At 51.7% G+C, this 24433-nt stretch overlaps 1 protein-coding gene across 2 annotated transcripts; it reads right to left on the reverse strand.

Annotated features, from left to right (window-relative positions):
• Positions 1–1762: 1762 nt before the first annotated feature.
• Positions 1763–23145, reverse strand: ZBTB47 (zinc finger and BTB domain containing 47). Of its 2 annotated transcripts, none has more exons than XM_041487188.1 (6): positions 22747–23145; positions 11805–13169; positions 7925–8072; positions 7292–7407; positions 6793–6937; positions 1763–5941 (listed from the first exon to the last, which is right to left on the reverse strand). In XM_041487188.1, exons 1-6 carry the CDS (start codon positions 22747–22749, stop codon positions 5574–5576), a joined length of 2145 nt encoding a protein of 714 aa, XP_041343122.1. In that variant the 5' UTR covers positions 22750–23145; the 3' UTR covers positions 1763–5573. The 2 variants fall into 2 exon arrangements, with proteins under 2 accessions (XP_041343122.1, XP_041343131.1); XM_041487197.1 differs by lacking the exon at positions 22747–23145 and adding an exon at positions 17374–17474.
• Positions 23146–24433: the final 1288 nt, after the last annotated feature.

Consider the following 24433-nt stretch of genomic DNA (forward strand, 5'->3'; position numbering starts at 1 on the left):
CACTCAGTGCTCTGGTCTGGCTGACAAGGTGGTGATGGGTCAAAGGCTAACTCAGTGATTGAAGGTATTTTCCAGCCTTAATGATTCTGTGATTCTGACCTTTGCTTCAGCTTTTCTTGCCGAATGCAGCCTGGGAAGTTGTTGATGATCCTCATAGAGGTTTAATCCTGCCACATTTCTTGGCTCTCCTGGAGGAATTCTGGGTTTTATGAAGCCAGCAGGAGAATGTTGCTGACCTTCCAGGAGTTGTTGTGATGTGGTCCCTGATAAAGGCTCAAGGTGTTTCAAATAAACTGGAGTTCAGTGCTCATGTGTGGTTCACATCCATTACAGAGCTGTGGAGAAGCCACCAATGGCACAGGGCAGGAAACTATAAAAGGAAAAATAGCTGTTGTATAAAAATACCCAGAAGAACTTGAAATATCCCACTGTTTGAGCAACAAGAGGCAAATCTCAGCACACGCTGGTCCGAGGAAGGAGGCAAAGCTGGATGTCACCAAGTGAAGGTGTGGCCTGGGGATGCTCCTCCACACCTCCAAGAGGCTGTGTCAGTTTAAAGGCCATCAGATAAGAAATGCCACCAGGAATGCTCAGAGAGACATCACTCTTCCCTGCTGCCTGGTGGTTTCCTGGCTCAGATGCAACAGCTTCAGTGGCACAGGTCTCCCTATAGATAATGACATGGCAAAGACTACATCCAAAGGCTGAGGGAAAACCATCTCTTCTTCCATTATTTTCCCAATATCCATGCTGATATTGGTGGTGAGGTTCCCTCTCCTCCATTTTAAATTAATAAAGGCACTGGGTGCTTTTGGATGTGCTCCTTGGTTTCTCCACTGCCAACAGAGATCAGAGAGCCCCTACTCAAGAGTTCACACCAACCTGATGGAGCCAGTAGGACGAGGAGCTTAGTCCTTACCCCAGGGCTGTAAGCACTGAATTCCTTCTTCTATCCACTCATCACCCTTCCCTGAAGAGCTCTTTTTTTGTTGGCCCCACAGCAGTCAAGTTGTCTCACACACACTCACACACCTCCCACCAAACCCAACACAGAGCCTGTACATGCGAAGCAGTGGCAGCAGTCAACATTCCACAGGATTCCTCATCCTCCCCATCTCTGACTGCTCACACAGTTGCCTGAAAAAAACCCTTTTAAAAGAAAAATTAGGAAAAAAAAAGGAGGAGGGAAGAAAAAGATAAAGCAAAATTAAGGTAACAAAAGAAAGTGGTAGAGCTTTCGGTTTTCTTTTATAAAAGACAAATCGTTTATTGATTGAGTCCTTCCACTTGCAACCTCTTTGGTAACAGTCATAACACTTCCAGACTGGGAGAACGCAGTGGAAAGGTCCATTTCTGACCTCTCACCAATTTCAGAGCTCAGTGAGCCCCAACGTGCCTTGGTGAGAGGCCAAAAGCAGATTTCAAAGTATGGCCAAAGACCTGGCCTCAAGGGACAACCCAAACCAGCCTCCCTACCGTGACTTGTAGCGCTCGTGGGCGGCACAGAGAGCAGCCCCAGCACCCCCAGGCAGAAGATGGCTCGGGATGGGCATGTCTGACTGGGAGTTGTGCCTTGGGAGGTGGCTTTGATGAACCTCTTGGGACCTCCTGGACATTGGCCAACGGGACCATCGACGAAGCAAGACTCGCCCGTTCCTGCGGTAGACAATGACTTGCCTCAGCTGGCCCCACGGGGATGGAGTAATCCAACCATCTCAGCCTCCCCCTCCTCACACCATCCCAAAGAGAGTAACTGCTGTACTTGGAGTTAAAGATAAACATATATTGATTACACATGGTCATAAAAAAAAAAAAAGTAATAATAATAATAATACATTTCCTAGAACATTACTTAAGACGCTTCCGAAAAGCATCCAAGCTTCCCCTCCCCTCCCCGCCTTCCCTTAATCTATACAGAATAAAGTGCTTCGTTTAGTTTGTTCACACTTGTAGAGCCACCGATACACTCTTAACTTGGCATGTTTGGGCAACTGATACTGAATGCCGTAAAATAATTCAGAGCCAAGCACCAGGCATGAGAAACTAGTTTTGAGGCAAGTGCTTGGGGTTTCATTCATTTCCTTCAAGTTCCATGCTACAGAGGTTGTTCTTATTCCTATCTTTTCTTTCTTCTTTTTTTTAAAAATTATTATTTTCCTCCTTTGTAAGTTCAACCCAACTCCCGTCGTGGTTCCGTGTCTCTAGGCAGGGCTGCATGTGGGGAAGCTCTCGCCGTCCGTGTGAACAAAGGGCGTCTGTCCGTCTGTCCTTCCCTCCTGACTTCAGGCAAACCAAGAGTCACCTCAGAGGAGTTGTCTAGCAGCGGATGCTCGTCTCTATTGCACTGTCACAGCCATTCCCACCCATCCATCACCTTCCCACCGCGCCAGGGTTATGGCTGTGGTCCGAAGGGCCAGCCGTGCCTCATGGATACGTGAGGCGAACTGGTCTGTGCTACCAGGCTCCTGGGATATTTAAACCAAAAGTGACCCTCCCCACATGATCCCCTCCCTCCCCAAAGTTCAAATGAAGGGTGGAGTGCGGGGGGGGGAAAAAATTCTGACCCAGACAGGTCTGGGGTTTAGGTGTGTGGGAAGAGCTGTCAGCTGAAGGTTGCGCTACGGCGTAATCAGGAACTGCGTAATGGAAATCAAGCCCCTCTCCACCCTCGCGGTCTGTCAAAGAAGGGATGTGAGAGATTAAGGTGCAAGAGTTAAAAAAAAAAAATTAAAAAAAAAATTGAAGTAAAACATAAAAAGCTTGAAAATAACGGACCCAGCTCTCCTGCCCTGTCTAACCCCGAGGGGTGCAACAGTGCCGGCCAGGATGGGTCCGGGATGGACGAGGCACTGCGGGAGCGACTCGTCTGAGCTCTCAGTACATGAACGAAAACCAGACATGGAGACACAACTGGGGCTGAGTCAGGGTGTAGACAAAAGGGCTCAGAGGCCTCGTAGGACTCCTGGGAACTAGCCAGGCCTTGGAGAGGGGAGGGAGCAGCAGGGATCTGGTTCTCCAAAGTGCTGTGTGCATGGTCACATCTCAACGTCTCCAAGTGGCTCTACGAGCAGGCTCTCGAAGGGGATCGGGCGTGGCTGGGATCAGTCACTGGGCTCTCCGCTGGGCTTCCAGCCTCAAGGAAGTGCGCTCATCTCACAGAGATGTCCAAGGGTGGCAGGTCCTCACTGGGAGAGGATGAACTGGGATGGGAACAGGGAAAGCCACCTCCAGGAGAGTGGAACAAGGGAGCACAATGTTGGCATGGATGTTTACATTGGGGGAAGCCTATCAGCTGATGGGCTCCATGACAGAAAACCATAAAATAAGGTGAGCCCTCCTCAGGGCACAGCGCTCCCATCCTGTCTCAAGGCTGAACATCAGGGGAAAGAAAACCCAAGGGGATGGGATCTGGGAGGCAGCAGAGGAGGAGACAGCATGGACCACTCCAGCACCTCCACGGGTTTCACTGAATGCTTCTCCAAAAAAAAACACCTTCCAGTATGGGTCATGGTCCCTTCAGACCCAAAAGCCCTCATCCCTGACAGGTGTGTTTGAGGCTTTGCACCATCCCAACGAGCCCCAGGGTCATGGAGGGGGGCAGCAGAGAAGCCTTTGGAACCCACCTGAGAAGGTCAATAAGGTGAGGCAGCTCTGCCATAGCGAACTCCTCATTCTCGGAGCAGATGAAGATGGGCGTGAGCTCACTGGTACTGAGAGCCACGCTGGGGATCCACAGGATCCCAGCCAACATGAAGATGAAAGGGACTTTGTGGCCCCAAAATGCTAACATCAGTCGGGCACCAGTGGGGCACCATTCAGCAGGAGGTGACACCAGACACCTCAAAGAGCACTCGGGAGAACAGAAGATGCTCCCTGGTCTTGTCCCTGTCAGGCTCCTGCATGTCCCCAGTCAGCAAAGCCCCTGAGCACGTGACAGAATCCTCCCATCTCTGCAGGGATAGCCTAAATGCTGCCCAGTTGCTTTGCTGATTTGGTCCAGGAGACGAAGCACCAAGGCTTTTCACAGGCTTCCTGTCCCCCCTCTGCTGTCACCCAGCACAAGCTGGATATGAGAAAAGGCTCCTGCAGCCCACTCAGTGACCTCTTTCCTTCTTACCTACCAACAGTGCTTCCAACACCTCATCCATGACCTGACCTACACCGGTTTTAGAAGCACAGGATCAGCTGGAACACCCCCCACCTCTTGCCAGCCCTTCTCTGCCCATGCTGGGTGCTCTCTGACTTCCCCTGGCAGGAACCCCACAGCCATGGTCAGGACAATGCATGGCACCCTGGGGCAGAGCACAGCAGTGAGAGACCCTGCTGGGACCTCAGTGCACAACAAAAAGATGACAACAAAGCCTTCCTCTTCTCCTCCTCCTCAGCATGAAGCCAGCCTTATTATTTGCAAGTGAAACCAAAGACCAGCTCGACTTCAACATCTTCAACAAGCACTAAGCAACATCACAGGGCATCACCAAAACAACCACAACCCTCACTGGTCCCCTCTGGTCCCCCCAGACCAGGACAGGGCAACGGAAACCAGCACCACAAGAAGTGAAGCTTGGGAGAGCAAAGCAGGCAACAAACTGGAGACTGGGACATCATCATCCCCATGGTCCTGCTTTAGCTCTGAACCTTGCAGTAGGACCAACCTTGAGCTCACCCATCCCTCTGGGGTTTGTTCAGATTGTTAAGGCACTATTCTGGGCCGATTCTGCCGAGAAACAGAAGCGTCCTGCTCCTCTGTCCCAGGCTACCCTCCTGCCGCTCCCAAAGGTACCTGAGCTCTCCCAGGAACAGCTCCCCGACTCCAGAGCATCCCCAGGAGCCCAGCTCCTGCTGGGATTAGCAGAAAGGGCGCACCAGAACCCAGCTCCCTTAGGGCACCCCGAAACGGAACCGACAGCGAGTTGCAGATGCCCCGAGATGCAAGGTGGGTGTTTGTGCTTTTGCCTGTGGAGGAGGAAAATCTGTTGTAGGGACGGAAGACGTGTGGAGGGCTGCTAAAGAGAGCGTGCTCATGGCTTTCCAATGGGGACATCTGCTCGCTTGCCACGGGCCACTGGGGCTGGCAGTGACAGGCTCGCCTGGGGTGCCCAGCTTTCAACCCCGTGGGTGAAGAGCCTGACTTGAAAGACCAGCTTTACAGTACAGGGATTCAAGCACCACTAACTAGAATTCGGCTTCAAAAACATTGATGCACCGGCCAGCAAGCTCAAGCCCAGATATCCTGCTCCTCCCAGCCTCACCAGCATCCCAGCAGGAAGGTGATGCCAGCGTATGGGAAGATGAAACTGAGAGTGACACCTTTTACCTACACCCTTACAGACGGACGGCAGTTTCCCCCACAACACCCACGCTCCTCGGGGAGGGGTGTGGGGGGTTTCTTCCTGCTCCCCCTCTCTGCGGAGAATGACGGGTGAGAAAAAGCAATAAAAACCCAAAACAACCCCAAAATGAGGAGGAAAGGGGGGTAGAGAGCAAGCAAAGCCTTGGCTCCCCGGGGGAAAGGCGCTCCCGAAGGGCAGAGCAGTCCGTGCAGGCGCGTGGCCGGGGTAGGGGTGGGGCACCTAATTGTTGTTGGAATTTATCCTCCCCGCGGGAAACAGGGGAGGGGGTGGTGGTAGGTGAGGAGGAGGAGGGAGGGTCTGTGGAAGAGGATGGAGCAGCGGCAGGGGCAGGGGGGAGACGCCGGGGCCGGGGGGCAGCGGAGCCGGGCTGGTGGCAGGTTGGGGGACGGCCGTGTCCGAAGCCAAGGGGTTGCTGACGCGGAAACATTTCTCCTTGTGGGCCTTGAGCATGTTGGAGAAGCGGAAGCGCTGGCCGCAGACGTCGCAGGGGTACGGCTTCTCCCCGGTGTGGGTCCGGCGGTGCCGCTTCATGTTGGGGCGGCTGGTGAAGCTCTTCCCGCAGATCTCACAGATGTAGGGCTTCTCCCCTGAGGGTGGGAGAAGAGGGCGAGAAGCTGCTGGTTAGTCTCTTCAGAGACTGGGAAGATTTCATGTCTTGAGATATTTTGGGGTGCATGTGTGTGCCTTGCCCTGGTGAGGCAGTGAACGGCCCCACATCCCAGCCCCAGAGCCTGTATCCCAGCCTGGCAGTGTCTGTCAGTCATGGCACACGGGGAGGCAATGCTCCACTCTCCCCTAATCCACCCCCTGAGGGCCAAATGACCAGAAATTCCATGTGGGAGAAAGGCCTTTGAGGACCAAGGGGTATTTAAAGGTAAACACCATGCCATCACATTCATCTAGACCCTACCTTTTTCTTGGAAGTTCTGTCTGAACCCAGGGCTTGGCAGCCTGTGTTACAAACTACCTATATGTGCTACCTCTATGTGATTTTCTGTATCTTTTCTGTCTTTCTTTCTTCTTCTAATTCCCTCTCCTTGGAATATTCTGAGTACCTCAACATCAAACATGTTTAAAGTTTGCTAAGTTGAATGGGCCAAGTTTAATGCCCTGAGAAGTGTTTTATGTTGGTTGAATGCTGTACTAAACCTTTTGCCAAAGTTCCCTGGTTTTCCTCAAGTTTGCCAGCAAACCTTTGTGTTGTTTTGACCTCTTGAGAAGACCTTGTTGGTATTTCTCCTGTGTGTCCATCTCAGAGATCATGAACCATTGCAAGCCTTTCCAAAAGTCTTGTTGAATGAGTTGACTGGGGCCTTATCAGTGCTCCCCCAAAACCCCATCCTGCCACCCAACCCCAAGATGTTACCCCCATCCCATCACTCTTTCCAGGGAGAGCCTGTCTGCAGGGATCTGGGGCCAGGCAAGGGGCGGGTCTCACCCGTGTGCGTCTTCATGTGCTCATCAAAGTACTGCTTCATGTTGAAGTCCTTGCCACACCACTGGCACATGAACTGCTTGTGGCCAATGTGGATGCTCATGTGGGAGCGCAGCTGGTACTTGTACTGGAAGCGCTCGTTGCAGTTCTGTGGGGGCGAGGAGTTGTTGATGAGCACTCAAAATGTCCCCACATTTCCCTCAAATCACCAGCAGCAAGGAAATCCTGTTTTTTACCCCCACAAGAAACCCCCCCAAAACAGGCTTTTTGGGACATACCCAGCTAGGTTTGCAGGTTGGGTGGGTGCAAAGTCCAGGCAATCTGTTGGGACAGATCCTGGCATAGAACAAGTTTCATCATAAAGGTGAAGGGACTCTCAGACCAGGAGGTGATGCAAAGTTTGGAAAAGCGTGGGATCATCCCTACAGCTGCAGTGGCACACAGCACAGTGGAAGCCCCAGGGAGTGGAAGATCTCTCCCCAGATCAGTGTTTCTGCCTTACCTCACATTTGAAAGGCTTTTCCCCGGAGTGCTGGAGCGAGTGGACCTTGAGGGACATGCTGCGCTTGAAGGACTTCCCGCAGGTCTCGCAGGTGAAGGGCATGTCCTTGGTGTGTGCTGGGGGGGACAGTGCAGGTCAGCAGCCTCCACACACCTCCACCATCCATCTCCCCACACCCCAGCTCTGGCTCCCAGTGCCCACCCCAGCAAACCCAAAGGATCTCTGGAAGATATATGGCAGTGACGTTTCAAGCATTTCCCTTCCAAACCCCCATTCTTTTGGATCTCTTTGGTGGCTCCAAGGCCCAGGAACCCAACCACTGTTGTCACATGGAACTGGCTTTTCGAAGCCCAGCACTTGTGTGGTCTGGTCCTTTTACACTGGTTACACTTCAAACCTTCCTCTGATCACTTCTGATCAATAAAATAAATGGGATTCCCCAGCACCACGTCCAAACCCAGCACTGAGCAGACACTGGCTCAGTGTTGAATATCAGGCCATATTTCAAGATGGGGATGTGAGAAAGCTCACCCAAGAGTAAGACAACATGACAGCAACAGAAAACACCTTTCATTGCCAAACTGATAGACAACACCCCCAACAAGATCTCCCCGTGGTGCCTCCCACACTCACCAACCATGTGTTTGCGCACGTGGGCCATGGTGTAGAACTTCTTCTCGCAGATCTCGCAGGAGAACTTCTTCTCTGCATAGCCATGGACGATCTTGTTGTGTTCGTGGAGAGACCAGAGCTTCTTGAACCCCTTCCCGCATGTCACGCACTGCAAGGACACAGGAGGTGGTCAGGGAAGCAGCTTCATCCATGGAAAGAGAACATCATGGCGAAAGCTACAGCTGATATCAAAAATCATAACTACCAGCAAGTCTGATATAGACCTTGTCACTTCAAAACCTCCAAACTTTGTATTTCTAACCATGGGTTGAGCAAGGGGCAATGACCTTCTAGGGAAGGATGTGAAATCTTCATCAATGGCTGTATCAGAACTTGGATAAGCAACAGCTCATGCCCTATTCCCAGCTGGGAATTTTATTCCTAAATGAAGATCTTATGTAAAATAACCCAACCCTCTGTGCACTGGAAACTTGCAAAAACTATGGAAAGAAGGAGAATCCCTATCCAGGGCAGTACAACTTCAGTCTTCAGCAGATATTATGGCTACTTCACCACTAAATTGGTTTTCCAAACAGATCTATGATTCCATGGTATCCAAAAGCACAAAAATTGGAGAACAATGTGACAGGCAAAGTCTTCCCCAAAAAGTTAAGGTAGAGAATCACTTCAGCTCCAACAAGTCCAATGTTCCTCTGGAAATTCCCAGGAGAAGCTCCAGCTTCCGTGTGAGACCTCTTGGAAGCATGTGAGACCAGTTCAGTGCTCAGGGAAACACAGGAGAGGAATATCCACCAAGGAAACCATGCCAGGAGCCAAGGGTCAACTCCTTCCCCTTTACTTTTCCATGGCTCACGTTCCTCTTGGTCAACAGGGATAAAACCACCCCTTCTCGCCTTGCAGATTTGTTGAGAAAATAATTCATGCCTTGAAGGCATCTTGCAACAACGTGGCTGAATTGTACCAGTGAACCTGGGGAGGGATTCCTCCACTTCTCCTCCTTTCCAAAGCAACAGATGCTCCTTGATGGGCCTCAACCAAATTTTGATGTGATACCATGGAAAACACACCATTATGCTGTGAAGTCACTGTATTTTTCCATTTGTATTTATATTTAGGTGCCCCAAAGGAAAAAATTAGGGTCACAGAGCCATTCTCAAGCCTCAACATCTTCATCTTGCCATGCTCAAATGTCAACATGAGCAGTCCTCCCAAGTCCTACTGTCCCCAAGTATGTATTTCCATGGATCAGAACAGCTTTATCTCTGTCTTAAGGGATATTTCAGGGCAAATTCAGGACTAGAGCCTGATATCAAAGACACATCAATATCCATTTTCTCCGCTTAAAATGAAATAGGCAGGGGAATTTCAAAATGAAAGGTAGAGGGAAAGCAGCAGAGGTAGAAAAACCCCCAGGGCTCGGACCAAACACTCTGGAGGACTGAGTTCTGTGTGTCCTCGCTCACTGCTGAAAATCATCACTCAAAAAATATGGAAATAATGTCCAAATGAGGGGGAAAAATGAGGATATAAATTCTTGCAGGTTAAAAGGAAAACCATACTGAAACTGGCAATAAAAAGAGTTTGAGGGACAACTCAATAAAGCAAAGGATGAATCATTTTTCAGGTGGTAGAGGTAGGATGCACATTATGGAGATGGGGAATGAACACAGAGAGCAGGATGGTTCTTAAATCCTAAAGCTTTATGGATGAAATTTGGGGACGAAAGAGGGAAAGAAAGCAGCAGACCAAAGTGGGAAAAGATGGATAGTCCCTCCATGGATCTGATTAAAACACAAGAAATAAAAACTGTTATAGGTAGAGTGCTGAAAAAAAATCCTTTTCCATCCAGACATAATTCCATGGGATGTTAATAAAGTTATTAAATATTATCAGAGCAAATGGAGTGGATTTGGCTATTTGTAAAATTGAAAATGCTTAATTAAGTGGGAGACAATGATCCCTTTTTCTGCAGAAGGAGGTCACTATACAGACAGTCGTGGTTCATCCTATTCCAAAACTATTTGGAAAAGGGATAAAAAGGAGGGGGCAAAACAAAAAACAAGCAATGAGGTGACAGCCCCATGTTATCCACCCAGAAAGCAGATGAAGCTGAATAAACATTCTGGTAAAACTCCTTTTTAACTGCCCAGGTTTTATGTTAGGTCCTGAAACAGCCACCACCACGCAGGTATCGAAGCTACATTCATCCATTCTGGGAAAAAGCATCCCAAAAAAGCAACTTCAGAGCTGTGAATTTGTCAGAAGGATGCACCAAAGGGTGACTGCTTCACCTATGAGCCAAGAGTGTTCCTGCTTCTGTGTTCCCTACTTGCCAAGATCTGCCTCATTCCCTGTTTTATTTGGGATGTCATCAGTGAAGGGCTCCAGTGGCACTTGGGTTGTGTTACCTTCATAGAGCTGTGAGATCATTCACAATCTGGTCGCTGGTGGGAAGGGTGATGGGAGAAGCTCTCCATGAATTGGTATATTTGTAATTATTAGCAGCAGCATCCTGTAAAACAGCTCATCAGGAATTAGGAGATGGGAATTTGGAGGGATCTTCAGGAACACATGTGCTTGCTGCTCTGATTGGGTGCCTCCCTATCCCCCTAAAATTGCACTGATTTAACAAAGTCAATTTGCCAACACAGGATCTCATTAGCACAGGGGAAAGCCAAACCAAGCCCAAGCCATGCGTGGATGTCAAACGCACTCAGAAATTTGCTAATGCACACAAAAAAAGCACAAAAGGCAGATTAAAACCATTTTAACTCCTGTCAGCAAATCTTCAAATTAAGCTAAAATGGGTTCAGCCTGGGTGGGAATGCTGGAGCTTGTCTCCATCAAGGGCTCGCAGTGTTTTATCCAGATTAACTGAATAAACTCAAAAGAAAAATTACTGCTCAAAAATTACTGCTTAAAAATTAACTCCGTGTTTCCACCCAGGCAGCCAAGGGGAAGCCACAGCCCCCCTGGCACAAATCCTCTAATTCCAGGCCACTGTGGGACCCCTGCTGAGTCTGAATACAAGTCATGGGTGAAAGAAGGTTCCCTCCCAACTGCCATAGTGTGCTGGTTTTGCATATAGAAGAAAAATTTCATATCTCAAATTAATCTCAAAATCTCAAATTAACAACCAAAACCACTACACATGTGCCAACTGCAACATCAATATTATCTGAGCACGAGCCCATCCCATGGTGTAACTGCACGGGACGACCTCCGTGGTGCCTGGGATGACCTTCCCTCACTGGGATGTCCCACAGTGGTGGGATGCCCTGTGGCATTCACATTCTCTGAAAAAATCCCTTTGCCCAGGATTTTTCTCCTGGGAAGCTGAGAAGCCTCAGAGAAAAAGGAAAACAATTCTTATCTGATTTGCTTCTCCTCTGTTTTGCTGCTTTGGAATGTGTTTGGAGATTGTTTACCCACAGGTGATTGTTTCATTGGATTCTGGTGTGAGTTATTTTGTCTTATTGGCCAACCAGTGCCAAGTTGTGCCAGGACTCTGGAGAGAGTCATGAGTTTTCATTATTATCTTTTTTGCATTCTCTAAGTATCCTTTCTGTATTCTTTAGTAGAGTTTAGTATAGTATTCTTTAATGTAATATAGTATCATTAAATAATAAATTAGCCTTCTGAGAACATGGAGTGAGATTCATCATTCCTCCCTGCCACGGGGATCCCTGCAAACACAATAATGCTCCTCCTTTGGTGAGATGTCCCCACCCTGATGGCACATCCATCCACTTTGGTGGGGTATTCCCCCCTTGGTGGGACATCCATCTCTAGTGGGATGCTCCACGTGGCGTAAGGCATTTCCCCCTTGGTGGGATGTTCACCCCAGTGGGATCCATGCCCTGCATGGATGCATGCTCACCTGGATGTTCTTCTCACAGTCGGTCTGGTGGTGCAGCAGGAGCTCGCTCTCCAGCAGGAAGCGCTTCCCGCACTTGTCGCAGATCTGCATCCGGCTGTGTGTGACGTTCATGTGCTTCTCCAGGTACCAGCGGTTGTTGAAGATCCGGGGACACTTCTTGCACGGATAATGCTGCTTCTCCTCCAGCTTCACCTTCTGGCCCAAGCCATCTTGTTCCTTCTTTCTCTTCCTTCCCCTCTGGCCTTCTTCTTCCTCCTCCTCCTCCTCTTCCACCTTGGCCATCTCCTGGGACCTGGTTGCCATGGCAGGTTTAGTGGCTTTGGATGCCCGGCTGCCCCTGCGGGGCTGCCCGCTCTTTTCCCTTTTCATCTCTGAGGCATCTTCATCATCATCATCCTCTTCTTCCGTCGTCTCCTCCAGATCTTCCTCCTCGCTGCGCTCCTCCTCCTCCTCCTCCCCCACCTCTGCATCATCCTCTTCTTCCTCCTCCTCCTCCCCTTCCTCATTCTCCTCCTCCCCGTCCTCCTCCGTATCGCGCCCATCCCCGTCTGGCCGCCCCATCACGGCCGCCTCGCTGGCGGCCGCCTTCCCCTCTGTGCCCTTGGAGACGTTGAGAGTCTGGTTGTTGAGGTTCACCTCCACGATGATCTGCTCCCGGTTGTAGGAGCCCTGGCTGTCCAGGTCCTCCTCAGACTCCTCACCCTCCATCTTACAGACAGCACCAGGACCTCCATCCTTCTCCTCCTTGTAGTACTGCTTGGCCGGGCCGGGGGGGAGCGTCCCGCTGCCCGTCCCATCCTCCACCCGCACCGAGAAGGGGTCGTTGCCCTCCCGGGCGTAGATTTTGGGGTGGGGAGCGTCCACCTCCTGCTTGATCTCGCAGTAGTAGGGCGGGGGTCCGGCGCAGCCCTCGGCGGGCAGGGCCATGTCAGTGGCCAGGCTGAGCGAGCGCGTGTCCAGCAGGTCCTGGCAGGAGGACGCGATGTTGTTCATCTGCAGCACGGCGGCCGCGTTCAGCACGTCCTGCACATTGCAGGAGTTGACGAGCAGCTTGGAGGTGTAGATGAAGTTGAGGATCTGCTGGAGGCCCTGCGACGTGAGGGCCTCCAGAGAGAGCTCCACACGCTGCAGCTGCTTGTTCTGGGTGAAGAGGGAGTGGAAGAACTGGCTGTAGGCTGCCAGGACCCCCTTGTGCGCCGGGAAGATGCTCTTGTGCTGCACCAGCACGATGTCCACGTCGCACAGGTCCGGCTGAAAGAGGCGCTGCTCGTTCAGTCTGTCCATCAAACACGTGAAGTGGAGGGCTACATCCTCCACCAGGGAGTACTCAGCCGAAGGGTAGTCAGTCGTTTTTTCGACTATCAGCTGTGGGGAGGAAAGAAATAAAATCTTTCAGGGCTCTTTCCCCACAAAAACACCCTTCTGGCCATGCCATCCATGCCTGTCCATGCATCCCCAAGTCAGAGATGTCACTTGAGAAGCTCTACTGCCAGCCCCAGCTTGGAGGTGCCAACCAAAACATTCTGTCACCTACCCCAGCTTGGAGATACTAACCATGAAGTTCTACCACCAGCCCCAGCTTGCAGATACCAACCAAAATACTCCATCACTAGCCCCAGTTTGGAGATACCATCAAAAACATTCCATCACTAACCTCAGTTTGGAGATACCAGCCAAGAAACTCCATCACCAACCCTAGTTTGGAGAGACCAATCAAAATACTCCATCACCAATCCCAGTTTGGAGACACCAACAAAAACACTCCATCATCAATCCCAGTTTGGAGACACCAGCCAAGAAACTCCATCACCGATCCCAGTTCGGAGACACCAACAAAAACACTCCATCATCAACCCCGGTTTGGAGATACCAACAAAAACACTCCACCATCAACCCCAGTTTGGAGATACCAATTACAACATTCCATCACCAGCCCCAGTTTGGAGATACCAGCCAAAACACTCCATCACCAGCCGCAGCCTGGACATGTCAACCAAAATGCTCCACTACCAGCCCCAGCTTTGGAACACCAGGAAGCTCCACCACCAGCTTGAGTCCAGGAGACTCAACCAAAGAGGAGAGGGCCCAGTGAAAGGACAGGTCAGAGCCACAACAGCACCCACTGATATCCCTTCAAGGTGGGTAGGAGGCACCATGGCCACCGAGGAGGTCCAAAGGCAGGCTCAGGTGTCCACACTCACTCAGAGATGTCACACAGGATGTCTTGACCTCTTGAACCAGGATGGAGATCCAGGTGGCTATCTGCCCCAAGCAGGAAGCCAATTTTAGGCACCTGCTGAGATGTAACCCCCTAAATAAAATGAAATTAGGATTTTATAGCTCCCTGCTTCTGCAGATAATAACACAAAGCCCAATATCCTCTGATATTTCTGAACTACACTGCGTGCTCTCGCTCACGACAGCAGCTCACTCACAGCTGGATTCATTGGCATGATTTATGCACTTTTTAATGCTCATTTTCCATTGCCTGGGGAAAGGCACTACCTGGAAAAATTCAAATCAGGGAGCAGCAACCCCAGGCTGGGGAATGCTGCACTGCCAACCCTCCCCAGGCTGAGTTTTCTGGGTACTTAATCCAACTCCCACGTATTTCACACGCTCCAGACCATCCCTGGTGTTCATCCCCTCTCCTGGTCATACCTGAACCCCAGGATTAGTCTGCCTGCTCCATCCCAAATCCAAGGGATATCCCATGCCCTAAATCCTGTGTCCTGTATTAAAAGAAGGTGGGACACACCCTTTCCCTCTGGTTCCTTTGCTGAACACCCAAATCCTGGATGGAGACACATCCAGACCCCACAACACCCTCTTCCCTGACCTTTGTAGGATGTGACCAAGGACATGGTGCAGAACGGTGCCAGAGAGGGAGGATTCAACCTGCCAGGTTTATCCTGCACCTCCTGCTCCAAAGAGAGATTTTCAACTCCCATTTTTTTCTGGAACAAACGGCAAGTCTTGATCAACACACAAATTCCAGCAAGACATGTTCTGTTTGTCTTTTTTTTTTTTTCTGGTGAGCCAAAGGCAAAAGGACACACAGACAAAAATGTTTAAATAATAAAAAGGGTGTTTTCTTCTCTGTTTTCCCAACAAGCAAAAAAACTCTTCCCTCTCCCTGCCAAATTTTTTCATTTTCATTTGATTTCTGCTCCACAACCAACCCATCCAACCAATAGGGATCTCAGTTTTGTATGGTCCTGATAGCCCTGGAGAATCCCAGCAAGTGCTGGCACCCAGGAAAAACATGGAAAAACCAGTTCTGCTCCAAATTCTTGGCTCTGCAGCCTGGAGCAGGGCAAAGAGGTAGGAAAAGTGTTTACATATTTTTATATACTTTTTATAATTTATATATATTTAGTATTTTCAATATTTTATACATTCATGCTTATATATAATTAAACTATTATATATTAACTAAACTATAATATTATAAACTATAGTTAAACTACTTATATAAAAATAGATAAATATATAAATACATGAACATTCTTTATATATGTACTTGTTACAAAATGCTGCATCCCAGCTGGAACATCCATCCACCTCAACATTTCCCGAGCCTCTCACGACTGCCAAGAACATTTTGATGAGATCTTGGATGGTTCAGCGCCCCCCCCCAAAAGACACGTAGAAAATAATTAAGGATATAATAAATATCAAAAAACTGTAGAGACAGCAGGAAATCAGCAGAGCAGTTAGCTGTTTGCCAGGTTTTCTCTTGAAAAAAATCCCTAAATTCAGGTTTTTCCTCCAGGGATCCGGGGATACCCCAAGCTTGGCATAGGCACAGCCACGAAGGAACGGGCGCAAAATAGGGGAAAAAACGGGTCTGGGGGCGGCATCGGCCAGCCTGGAAAACAAAAGCCGGCTTTTTTTGCCCTCCGGATGGAGGATTTTTGGCAAAGGGGGCTGATCCCTCACCCAGCGGCGCTCCTTGCCAGGCGGCTCTAATCAGTCCCAGCAGCGGCGAGGACAATGCGTGTCTTGGCCGCGTCCCGCCGGTGACTTCAGCCCGGGCTTGTCAGCGGGAGCCTTTTGCTCTTTATTGCTCTCAGATGCTTTTCGTGAGCTTGCCCGGAGCCAGAGCCCCGGCCGAGACGAGAGGCGCCTGCCGGGGTGAGATCCCCAAAAAGACCCCAACTTGCCCCAAAATGCCCCTCCGGCAGCTCCCGTCCCTGCAGCTCCAGCGGAGCGGAGGAGCCTGACTAATGGGGATTAATGGCAGGGTTAAATCCAGGGCTCCTGCTCTGGGAAAATGCAAATATTTCAAATATATATCCCTTTTAATATTTCTTATATTAAAATACATATTTTAAAAAAAAAGAAGAAGAAAAAGAATCATGAGTTTTGCTCTTTTCCACCATCAGCACCCTGCCCCTCTGGCTCTGTCCAGGGCCAGGAGCAGGTCACCCATCCCATCTCCATCCCCTGCTGCACACCTGGGCAGCTCACTGGATGCACTAAACCAGGGTGAACCCTAAAACTGCGGGGCCCCACCACACACTGCCAATCTCAAAGCAAGGTTCTGGCATCATCAGCGCAGAAAACACCCCTAAAAATTATTAGAAAGCAGCGTGGCCGTGAGTTCCGCACCCCGAGGGGCCGGCGGCGCCTCCAGCCAGCCCTCCCCGCCCTGACGCTGCCCTCCAGCTCTATTTTAAGAGAGTTTTCACGTGGTGCTGCCAAAGTCCTGTCCCAAAACAGCTGCTGGGGCAAGAGAACGGCCAGAGGATGGGGAGGATGCTCGGGGAGAGGGATGGGGGTTGGAGGAGCCCCAAAGGCAGGGGATGGAAGGAAAGGATGAGTAAGGAATGGTGGTAGAGGGAGATGCTGGTGGTCACTGGGGCAGGGCAGTCTCTCTCCAGCCAAACCACCAAAAATCCCAGCACAGGAGGTGGAACCCAAGCTCCATTTCCACCTGCACCCTGCAAAAGCAATCTGCTTTTCTGTATCATTTCCAACCACCAAAGCATTCATAGTTGACCTTCAGTATTAAATTGCATTAAAGAAAAGTGCTTTAATAAGGAGCTAAATACTATGTCAGCACTTGCTCCTCAAAAAAAAGAAGTCCCCCATGCCCTCTTCTCAATTTGGACATTGCTGCACTTCAGGACAAAAAAGCTTGGCTGGAACTATTTAATGTCAAAACTTGACTTTTGCTGAAGAAAGAAATAGCATTAAACCCCCATTTTTACAGAATAAAAGTCTGTGAAAATTTCGGACGACACAAAGGGGCATCGTTACAACCCCAAACACTCACGCTTTCGCTTTTAATCCTCGGCCTCCTACAACTTGCCCTCTGCCTTCCAGACCCTTGCATGAAACCTTCAGCCTTTTCTCCCTGGTTTTGAGGCCATCAGAAGATTTTTTTATCAAAATGATGTGTTTCTCCACAGCTCCCCAAACCAAGATACAGCAGCCCAGCAGCGCTGCCCGCACCGTGCACATCCCATTGCCCAACCACCCCTTTTGGAGCACGGCCGTGCCTGGGAAGCTGGCAGAGGGATAAAGCACATCCCAAAGCTCCTGTCCCTCTCCTGTCGCCTACCTTCACCGCTCTGCTGTCCCCTCCCTCCCCGGGGAGCTCTCCGTGGGTGCTCTCGGCACGGGACCGCGCTGGGGGTGGGGTCTGCTCGCTCCTCCGACGGGTGTTTTTATTTAATAACGAGAGGGTTGTCCGGAAAAACAAGCAGGAAGGGAAAACAATAGCCCGGCCACAGCCCCGCCTGGCGAGGCGCCGGCCGGCACGGCCCCGAGCGCCCACCGCCGGCATCCTGCCCGCCGGGATGTGCCCGTCCCGCTCCGGCCTGAGGGATGCCGCTGACACCATCCCGAGGGATGATTTTTTATTCCCGTGTTGCCTAAAAGGCTTCGGGGTGCCCAAAGCAGAGCCATGTGCAGCCACAGAGGGCAGGCGAGGGGAAGGGGCTCAGTGATGCTCCCCGAGCCTGGCTCATCCCGGCGTGTTGGGCACCCCAAAAAACATCTCGCAGCCTCTGCTGGGTGAAGAAGAGCATCAGTCCAGCTGTGGGACAGTCAGATGCTTTTTTTCCCCCTCTCTCTTGGTTGTTCATAATTTCTTATTAATGATATCCAGCATTTACAGGCTTTGCCTCAAGGATGCTTTTCCCAGGAAGCAGCACCAGGCTCATCAGTTCCAGTGGAATGGAACAGGGACTACTCCTTCCCCCACCCCTGTCTCCCTGCAACCAAGAGGACACCTTTGCAAAGGGGAAAAGGTTCATTTGGGGTTTTTTTGGAAGCGCCATCAGCAGCATGGGGAGAGGAGCAGGATGAGCTGGGATAAGCAACACAAAGCTTCATCCACTTGGGAGCAGGCTCTGCCTTCCCAACAGCACAGCCTACAGAGGGTTAATGGCTTTGTGCTTTTAAAAAAAAAAAAATTTTAAACCCTATCAGCTGCTCTGGGTGCTTTCCACCTTTCCTTTTGCACACGGAGCTGCAAAGCCACTGTGACACTTCCAAGGATGGATGGATCAACCCCAGTGTCACACCCCATCCCCAAATATTCCTAGCGAGGTGATGCTGCTCCTGGGGGATGCCACCACCGTGATGGCATCGAGGACACTGTCCCTCCGTTCCACCAGGGGTGACAGAGAGGGCAGTGCCAAGCCCTGGGAGCCCATCCCAACACGGGAATTCGAGCCCCATCCCCTGCTCAGACACAGCCTCTGCTGCACAAATACACAGGCTTCAGCAATGCCACATTATTTTCATCCCAGGACAAATCCCAATCCCTCCAGAAGAGCAGAGGCACCAAAACCTGGATGGAAGCACCCTTCTGTGTGTCCCTGTCCCCTCAGTCAGGGCTGAAAGAGGTGTGGCTCAGTCAGAGCCAACACGCGGTGCAAAAGCTCTGCAGGTGATTCCAGAGCCGGGCAAAGCCAGGCCTGGGGTTAAATCCTGAAGGGATGCTGGTGGATTCCAGCAGAGCTGGCATGGCCCTGGCAAAATCTGAGGGCAGACAGGACAGCCAGGCCACGGGGGCACCGCCAGTGCCTGGCACAGCCAGTGACACCCGGCTGATGGAGATGTCCCTGAGCCACTGTGCTGGCACCGGAGCAGGCAGCGGGATGGGATGGGAAGGGATCAGTGGGATGGGATGGGATGGGATGGGATGGGATGCTGCCCTCCATCTCTGGGATGCAGGACTGCCCACAGAGTCACTGCTGGGGCGAAAGAGCCTGGGGGACACGCACGCACACACGCAAAGCCACTGTCCCCTCCCTCTCCTGCCCGAGAAAAACAAGCAGAGAGAAGGTTGAGGGAGGAAACGAGGACAAAACCCAAGGCTGACCTCCCCAGACGGGCTGTCGGCCAAGGGACTGCACCCAGGGCCAGCTCCAGACCACTGCCCAGCCCGGGGGGAGGCATCACCCCAGAGAGTCCAGGGATGTCCCCACTGCCACTGCCACTGCGGGAGGGCGTGGATGCAACAGGACAGGCGGGGCTCAGAGCCCCCCACAGCTGACAGGATCCCCCCAGGAACCCCAAATTCAGTGCTGGGAGCAGGAATGGAGGGGTGCAGGAGCAGGGATGGATGGGTGCAGGAGGGCAGCTTGTGCAGAGCCCAAAGGCATCGTAACCCCAAGGGACCCACTGCCATGTGCAGCCAGGGATGCAGGAAGGGGATCCCCAGCAGGATGGATGGATGGATGGATGGATGGATGGATGGATGGATGGATGGATGGAGCCTCCTCCCAAGCACTGCTGAATGAGGTTTACATCAAAGGGCAGCATCCCCTGCCTGGTACCACAATGCTCATCCCTGGGGCAGCCACCACGACCTTCCAGGTGGATCAGCAGCCTGGTGGGATGTGACACCTGCAGGGTTTGTCCCACACTCAGCCCTCAGTAAAGCCTAAAACCACAGCATTTCCTCACCCAGCCACAAACTTTCCAGAGAGATCCAAGATTCAACCCGTCCCATCATCCTGGCCAGGACTTTCCATCCCAGAGCATTTCTCCAAATCCTGGCTCTGACCCCAGGGATGACCCCATCTCCAGATCCATCCTAACCCAGCCTTGATCAGGGCTCTTTGGGAAGCACCAGCCATGCTCCTCTAATCCAGCCATGGAATGGTTTAGGCTGGATGGAACCCTAAAGATTATCTTGTTCCAACTTCCTGCCATGGGCCATCTTCCTTTAGATCCAGTTGCCCAGATCAAGGATCTGGATGCACCAAATCCTTCCTTTAACATTTTTATGAACATGCATTATTTTTATCTGTATTTTTATCACCATTTTTCCTGTAGCTCGGGGAGCAGGGCTTCAACTCAGACAGGGTGTCAGCAGCCCTGGCTCCAGGCAAAAGACGTAATCATAAAAATAATAATAAAAAGAGACAGTTTGTTGTAATTAAGTCTTCTACCCATCACATCTGTGCCACCATGGTCAGTCTTTCCCCACATCTAAAGGCATCCCAGTTTTCACCATCAGGAGAGGTGGCTGCAGAGGGGACAGCAGCCCCAGAGGACATGGGGACAAGTCCTCAGGTGTGTCCCCATGCAGGAAACCCAATGGGGCCACCCCTGCCCTGCACAAACCACCCCAACAACACAACGAATTTCCCTTAAAAATAAGGAAAAATTAGGGGCAGGAGGCACAGAGCTCATTCTGCCCACTAAATTCCACTCCTCCAGTTTTACAGGGACCCATGGAATGTCAGGGGACATCTAGGATGCAAACCACATGGAGCATCTAGACACCCACATTTTTGGGGCCAGGCAAACATGGCAGCAAATTAAAAACTTCATCCCTTGCTCTTCCTGGAGAGTCACTTTGTCAGGGCCATCACCAGGTCCCCTCTATAAAGGCTGAAATGCAGCAGTGTGGGAGAGCCCTCAGTTTTCTCCTCCAGGAGGGAGAACAAGAAAATCAGCAATTCCCCCCAAACCTTCAAAGACCCTCTGATCTTTTGACACATTCAGTTCATCCGCAAAAGGTTTGGGTTGGTTTTTTTAATTTCCTCCCTTATTTTTCCACGAGCAGAAAAATCTGCATCTTAAAAATAACCAATATTTCATCAACTCTCGGGCAAGCGACGTCCCGTTTCTCCCTGTCTTTTCCAAAGGATCCACCTCCAAAGGCAGCAGCGGGTTATTTTTGTGGAGGGGGTGACAATGTCTCTGCTCCAGACGGGAACACAGGGCCGTTTATCTCGCCTGCTGATAACCAACGCTCCGTTAATTCCTCCCGGGGAGAACAAAGCTCCGCCGTCATTCCAAGCCCAGGTGGCAAAGGGGACCCTCCGGCCACCCCCGGGAAAAGCCCCTGGAGCGGTGCTGAGCCCAGCCAGCATCCTCAGGGAAACTCTGCAGCTGGATGGAGGCAGAAGGTCTGCACCCAGCGAGATTTCACCACAGATCCAGGGGAAAAAAATAAAATTAAAAAAAATTAAAAAATAATAAATCCCTCCGTGTCTTTCCAAGGAGGAATTTTGCTTTGTAAAGCAAATATTCCTCTGGTTCTTGCAGGGTGTGGAAGGAAGGTTGAATTCTCAACTTTTTCCCGTCTTCCTCGCTGGGGTGGGCTCTGGGTGTCTCCATCTCCACCTCAGGGCACGAAAGGCTCCCCAAAACACCCCGGTGTGTCCCCCGGTCGCTCAGCATCTCCTCTGGCAAGGGATGCAGGCGTGGTTTCAGCCGGGATTTCACAGGCCGAGCGTGACTGCCCAGAGTGAACCCAAACCCAAACCCAAACCCGACCACTTTAACCACAAGATCATGCTCGGGGGGTGCCGAGCCCCATCCCACCATCCCACCCATCACCGTCTCCTTATTTTTCCAAGCCTGCACTTTCTTCCCCTTTCCCAAATTCCACTCGGAGGCTTCCCGGGGCGGTGGGACGGGCACGGAGCCAGCGCTGGGGCAACCACAACCCCGCACTTTTTGGGATGGGGGAGGCTCCGAGGAGCCGCGATCCCAGCACATCCCAGGGGGATTTCCCGTGGATCTTCCCAGCTCAGGCCTGCCCTCCGCAACTCCAACTAAACGCCCCCCCCAAAAAAAAAACTCCACCGGCCGATAAAATAGGTCACTGCTGCAGGCGAGAGCCCCAGCTCTGGTGTTATTATTATTATTATTATTATCATTATTTTTTAAGAGCAGCACTGGAAAATCCCGTTTTAGAGGTGGGGGATGCTGCGCCCTCCCTGCAGCTTTGCTCCTCCGGGATGCTGGGGAGCGCTCAAGACGCCCCCAGACCCGCCGGGAAAAGGGGGCCCACGACGGGAACCAGCCTGGAGAGGGAGGGGGGAAGGCGGGCAGGAATTGGCAAAAGGATGGAGTCATCCGGGGAATGGGAATGGCCGAGGAAGCGGCAGCTCGTGCGCCCCCCCCTCCCAGCGAATCCTCCGGCCTGGGGGCTCCAAAAGTGTGTGCGTGCCCCCAGATCCTCCCAGCGACCCCCGAGGGAGGGCTCCGACCCCTCCTCACGGCCCTTCCGCACCCCCATCCCCCTCTAAGGCACCCCAAAGCTGGTGAGGGAGCGGGGCGCGTTTTTAATGCCGTTTTCACCAAAACCAGCCTTGCGAGAGGGGGCACCCCCATGCAGCCCCCACAGCAAAGCACAAACCCGGCCGGGCTGCGCTTTTTGTACCCCCCCCCCAAAAAAAAAAACAAAAAAAAACACCCAAAACCCACAAAAACCAAAATAATCCAGGGCCCCCTCCCCTCTCCCCTCACGCGTGGATGCAGCATCGCCCATGCGGCCTCCCCCTCCCGCATCCACCTCCGCCGCCCCGGCCGGGATTTGGGGCAAGTTTCGAGGCCTTTGGGAAGTCGGCAAAGCCCCGGGAGCGCGGAGGAAGGAAGGGGAAGGGAGAGGGGGAAAGAAAAGCGAGGAGGAAAAGGGAGAAGGGGGGGCGGATGGAGGGAGGGAGGGGGGTTCAGGCTCTACCATTTTGATGCAAAGGTCTCCGCGCTGAGGAGTCCCGGTCCTCCTCCGCTGGCCTGGGGTTTGTGCTCTCCATGAAAAAAACAAGGAATTGGTGGGTTGGGTGGGTTGCTGGTTTGGTGGCTTTTTTTTTTTTCTTTTTTTTTCGCCTTTTGGAGGAGGAGGAGGAGGGGGGGGGAGGAAATCACCGCGCCAGCGCTGCTTGCATCCCCGTCCCTCTTTTCCTTTATATTTCCCTTTTCATAATTTTCCTCTCCCTGTGTTTAATCTTTTTTTTCTCTCTCTTTTCCTCCTTCTCTCTCTTTTTTTTTTTTTTTTTTAATTTTATTTTTATGTTTTCCTCCTCCTCCTCCTCTTCACCTCATCCTGCCCATCGCCATGTTCGCCCCTTTTGGGAAGCCGGAGGAATGCGGAGCGGCGGCGGCTCCGGCTGCCAAGAGCCCCGGGGCCGCTGATTGGAGCCGCCGCATCAGCTGGGGCCGCGGCTGCCCCTTTAAAGCGACAGCAGCCACCGCCACCCCCGCGGGGACACCCCCCTGTCCCCTGTCCCCGCACCCCAACCCCTCCGACACAGCCGCCTCTGCAGCGCGGCATCCCCCGGGAGCATCCCCTGGATCCCGCTGGGGCGGGGAAACTGAGGCACGCAGCCCCGTAACGTTCATTTGATTAAAATGGGATTTTTGGGGTGTTTTCATGCTGTTTGGATGAAACGGGGGTGTCCCACCTGAATGTGTTTAAGGCACATTTAGAGCATTAAATGGGAGCATCCCCTGGATCCCGCTGGGGTGGGGAAACTGAGGCACGCAGCTGCTCACCCCCTCCCCAAACCCAATAGAAAGGCACCAAGGTTTTTTGGGGGCGTAAAAAGCTCGGTTTTGGGTGTTGTGGATAACGTTCATTTGATTAAAATGGGATTTTTGGGGTGTTTTCATGCTGTTTGGAGGAAAAGGGGGTGGCCTACCTGGATGTGTTTAAGGCAGGTTTGGTTCTTGAGAGCATCCTCTGCATCCTGCTATAGTTGGGGAAACTGAGGCACACAGCCCCTCACCCCCTCCCCAAACCAAATAAAAAGACCCCAAGGCTTTTTGGGCCATAAAACTTCAGTTTGGGTTGTAGTGGTTGGCTTATTTAAAAATGGGATTTTGGGGTGTTCTCCTGCTGTTTGGAGGAAATGAGGCTCCTGCACTGGGAGGGGGTTTAGGATACATTTGGTTATAGGGAGCATCCTCTGGATCCTGCTGTGGAAGGGGAAACTGAGGCACACAACCCCTCACCCCCTTCCCAAACCCAGCAATAAGACCTCAACGTTTTTTGGGGCTTAAAATCCCAATTGGAGGAATCATGAGGCAACATTAATTATTACAAAAGGGGATTTTTTGTTGTCCCACTGTTCAGAGGAAACGGGGATCGCCCTCCGGGATGGAGTTTAAGGAACATTTCCTTACAGCAGAGGGATCCCCCAAACCCCCTCAGGGCCTGGGATAGGACCTGTGGGACACAGCCAGCCCCCAACACCCTCCAGAACAAAGCAAAGCTTCATTATTTCACCCCCAGCTCTGCTTGGCTCTCCCTGGTGCTGAGCCAGGGGTGGATTTTATCATCCCAACACCCCCAGCCTCAGCCAGGAGCTGGGTACCCCAAAATCCTCGTTCTGGGCAGCGAGGGGGCGAAGCTGGAGCAGCTCCAGGGT

The sequence above is a fragment of the Pyrgilauda ruficollis genome, unplaced genomic scaffold (assembly GCF_017590135.1).
Source record: "Pyrgilauda ruficollis isolate IOZ18807 unplaced genomic scaffold, ASM1759013v1 scaffold12, whole genome shotgun sequence".
NCBI classification, from domain to species: domain Eukaryota; kingdom Metazoa; phylum Chordata; class Aves; order Passeriformes; family Passeridae; genus Pyrgilauda; species Pyrgilauda ruficollis.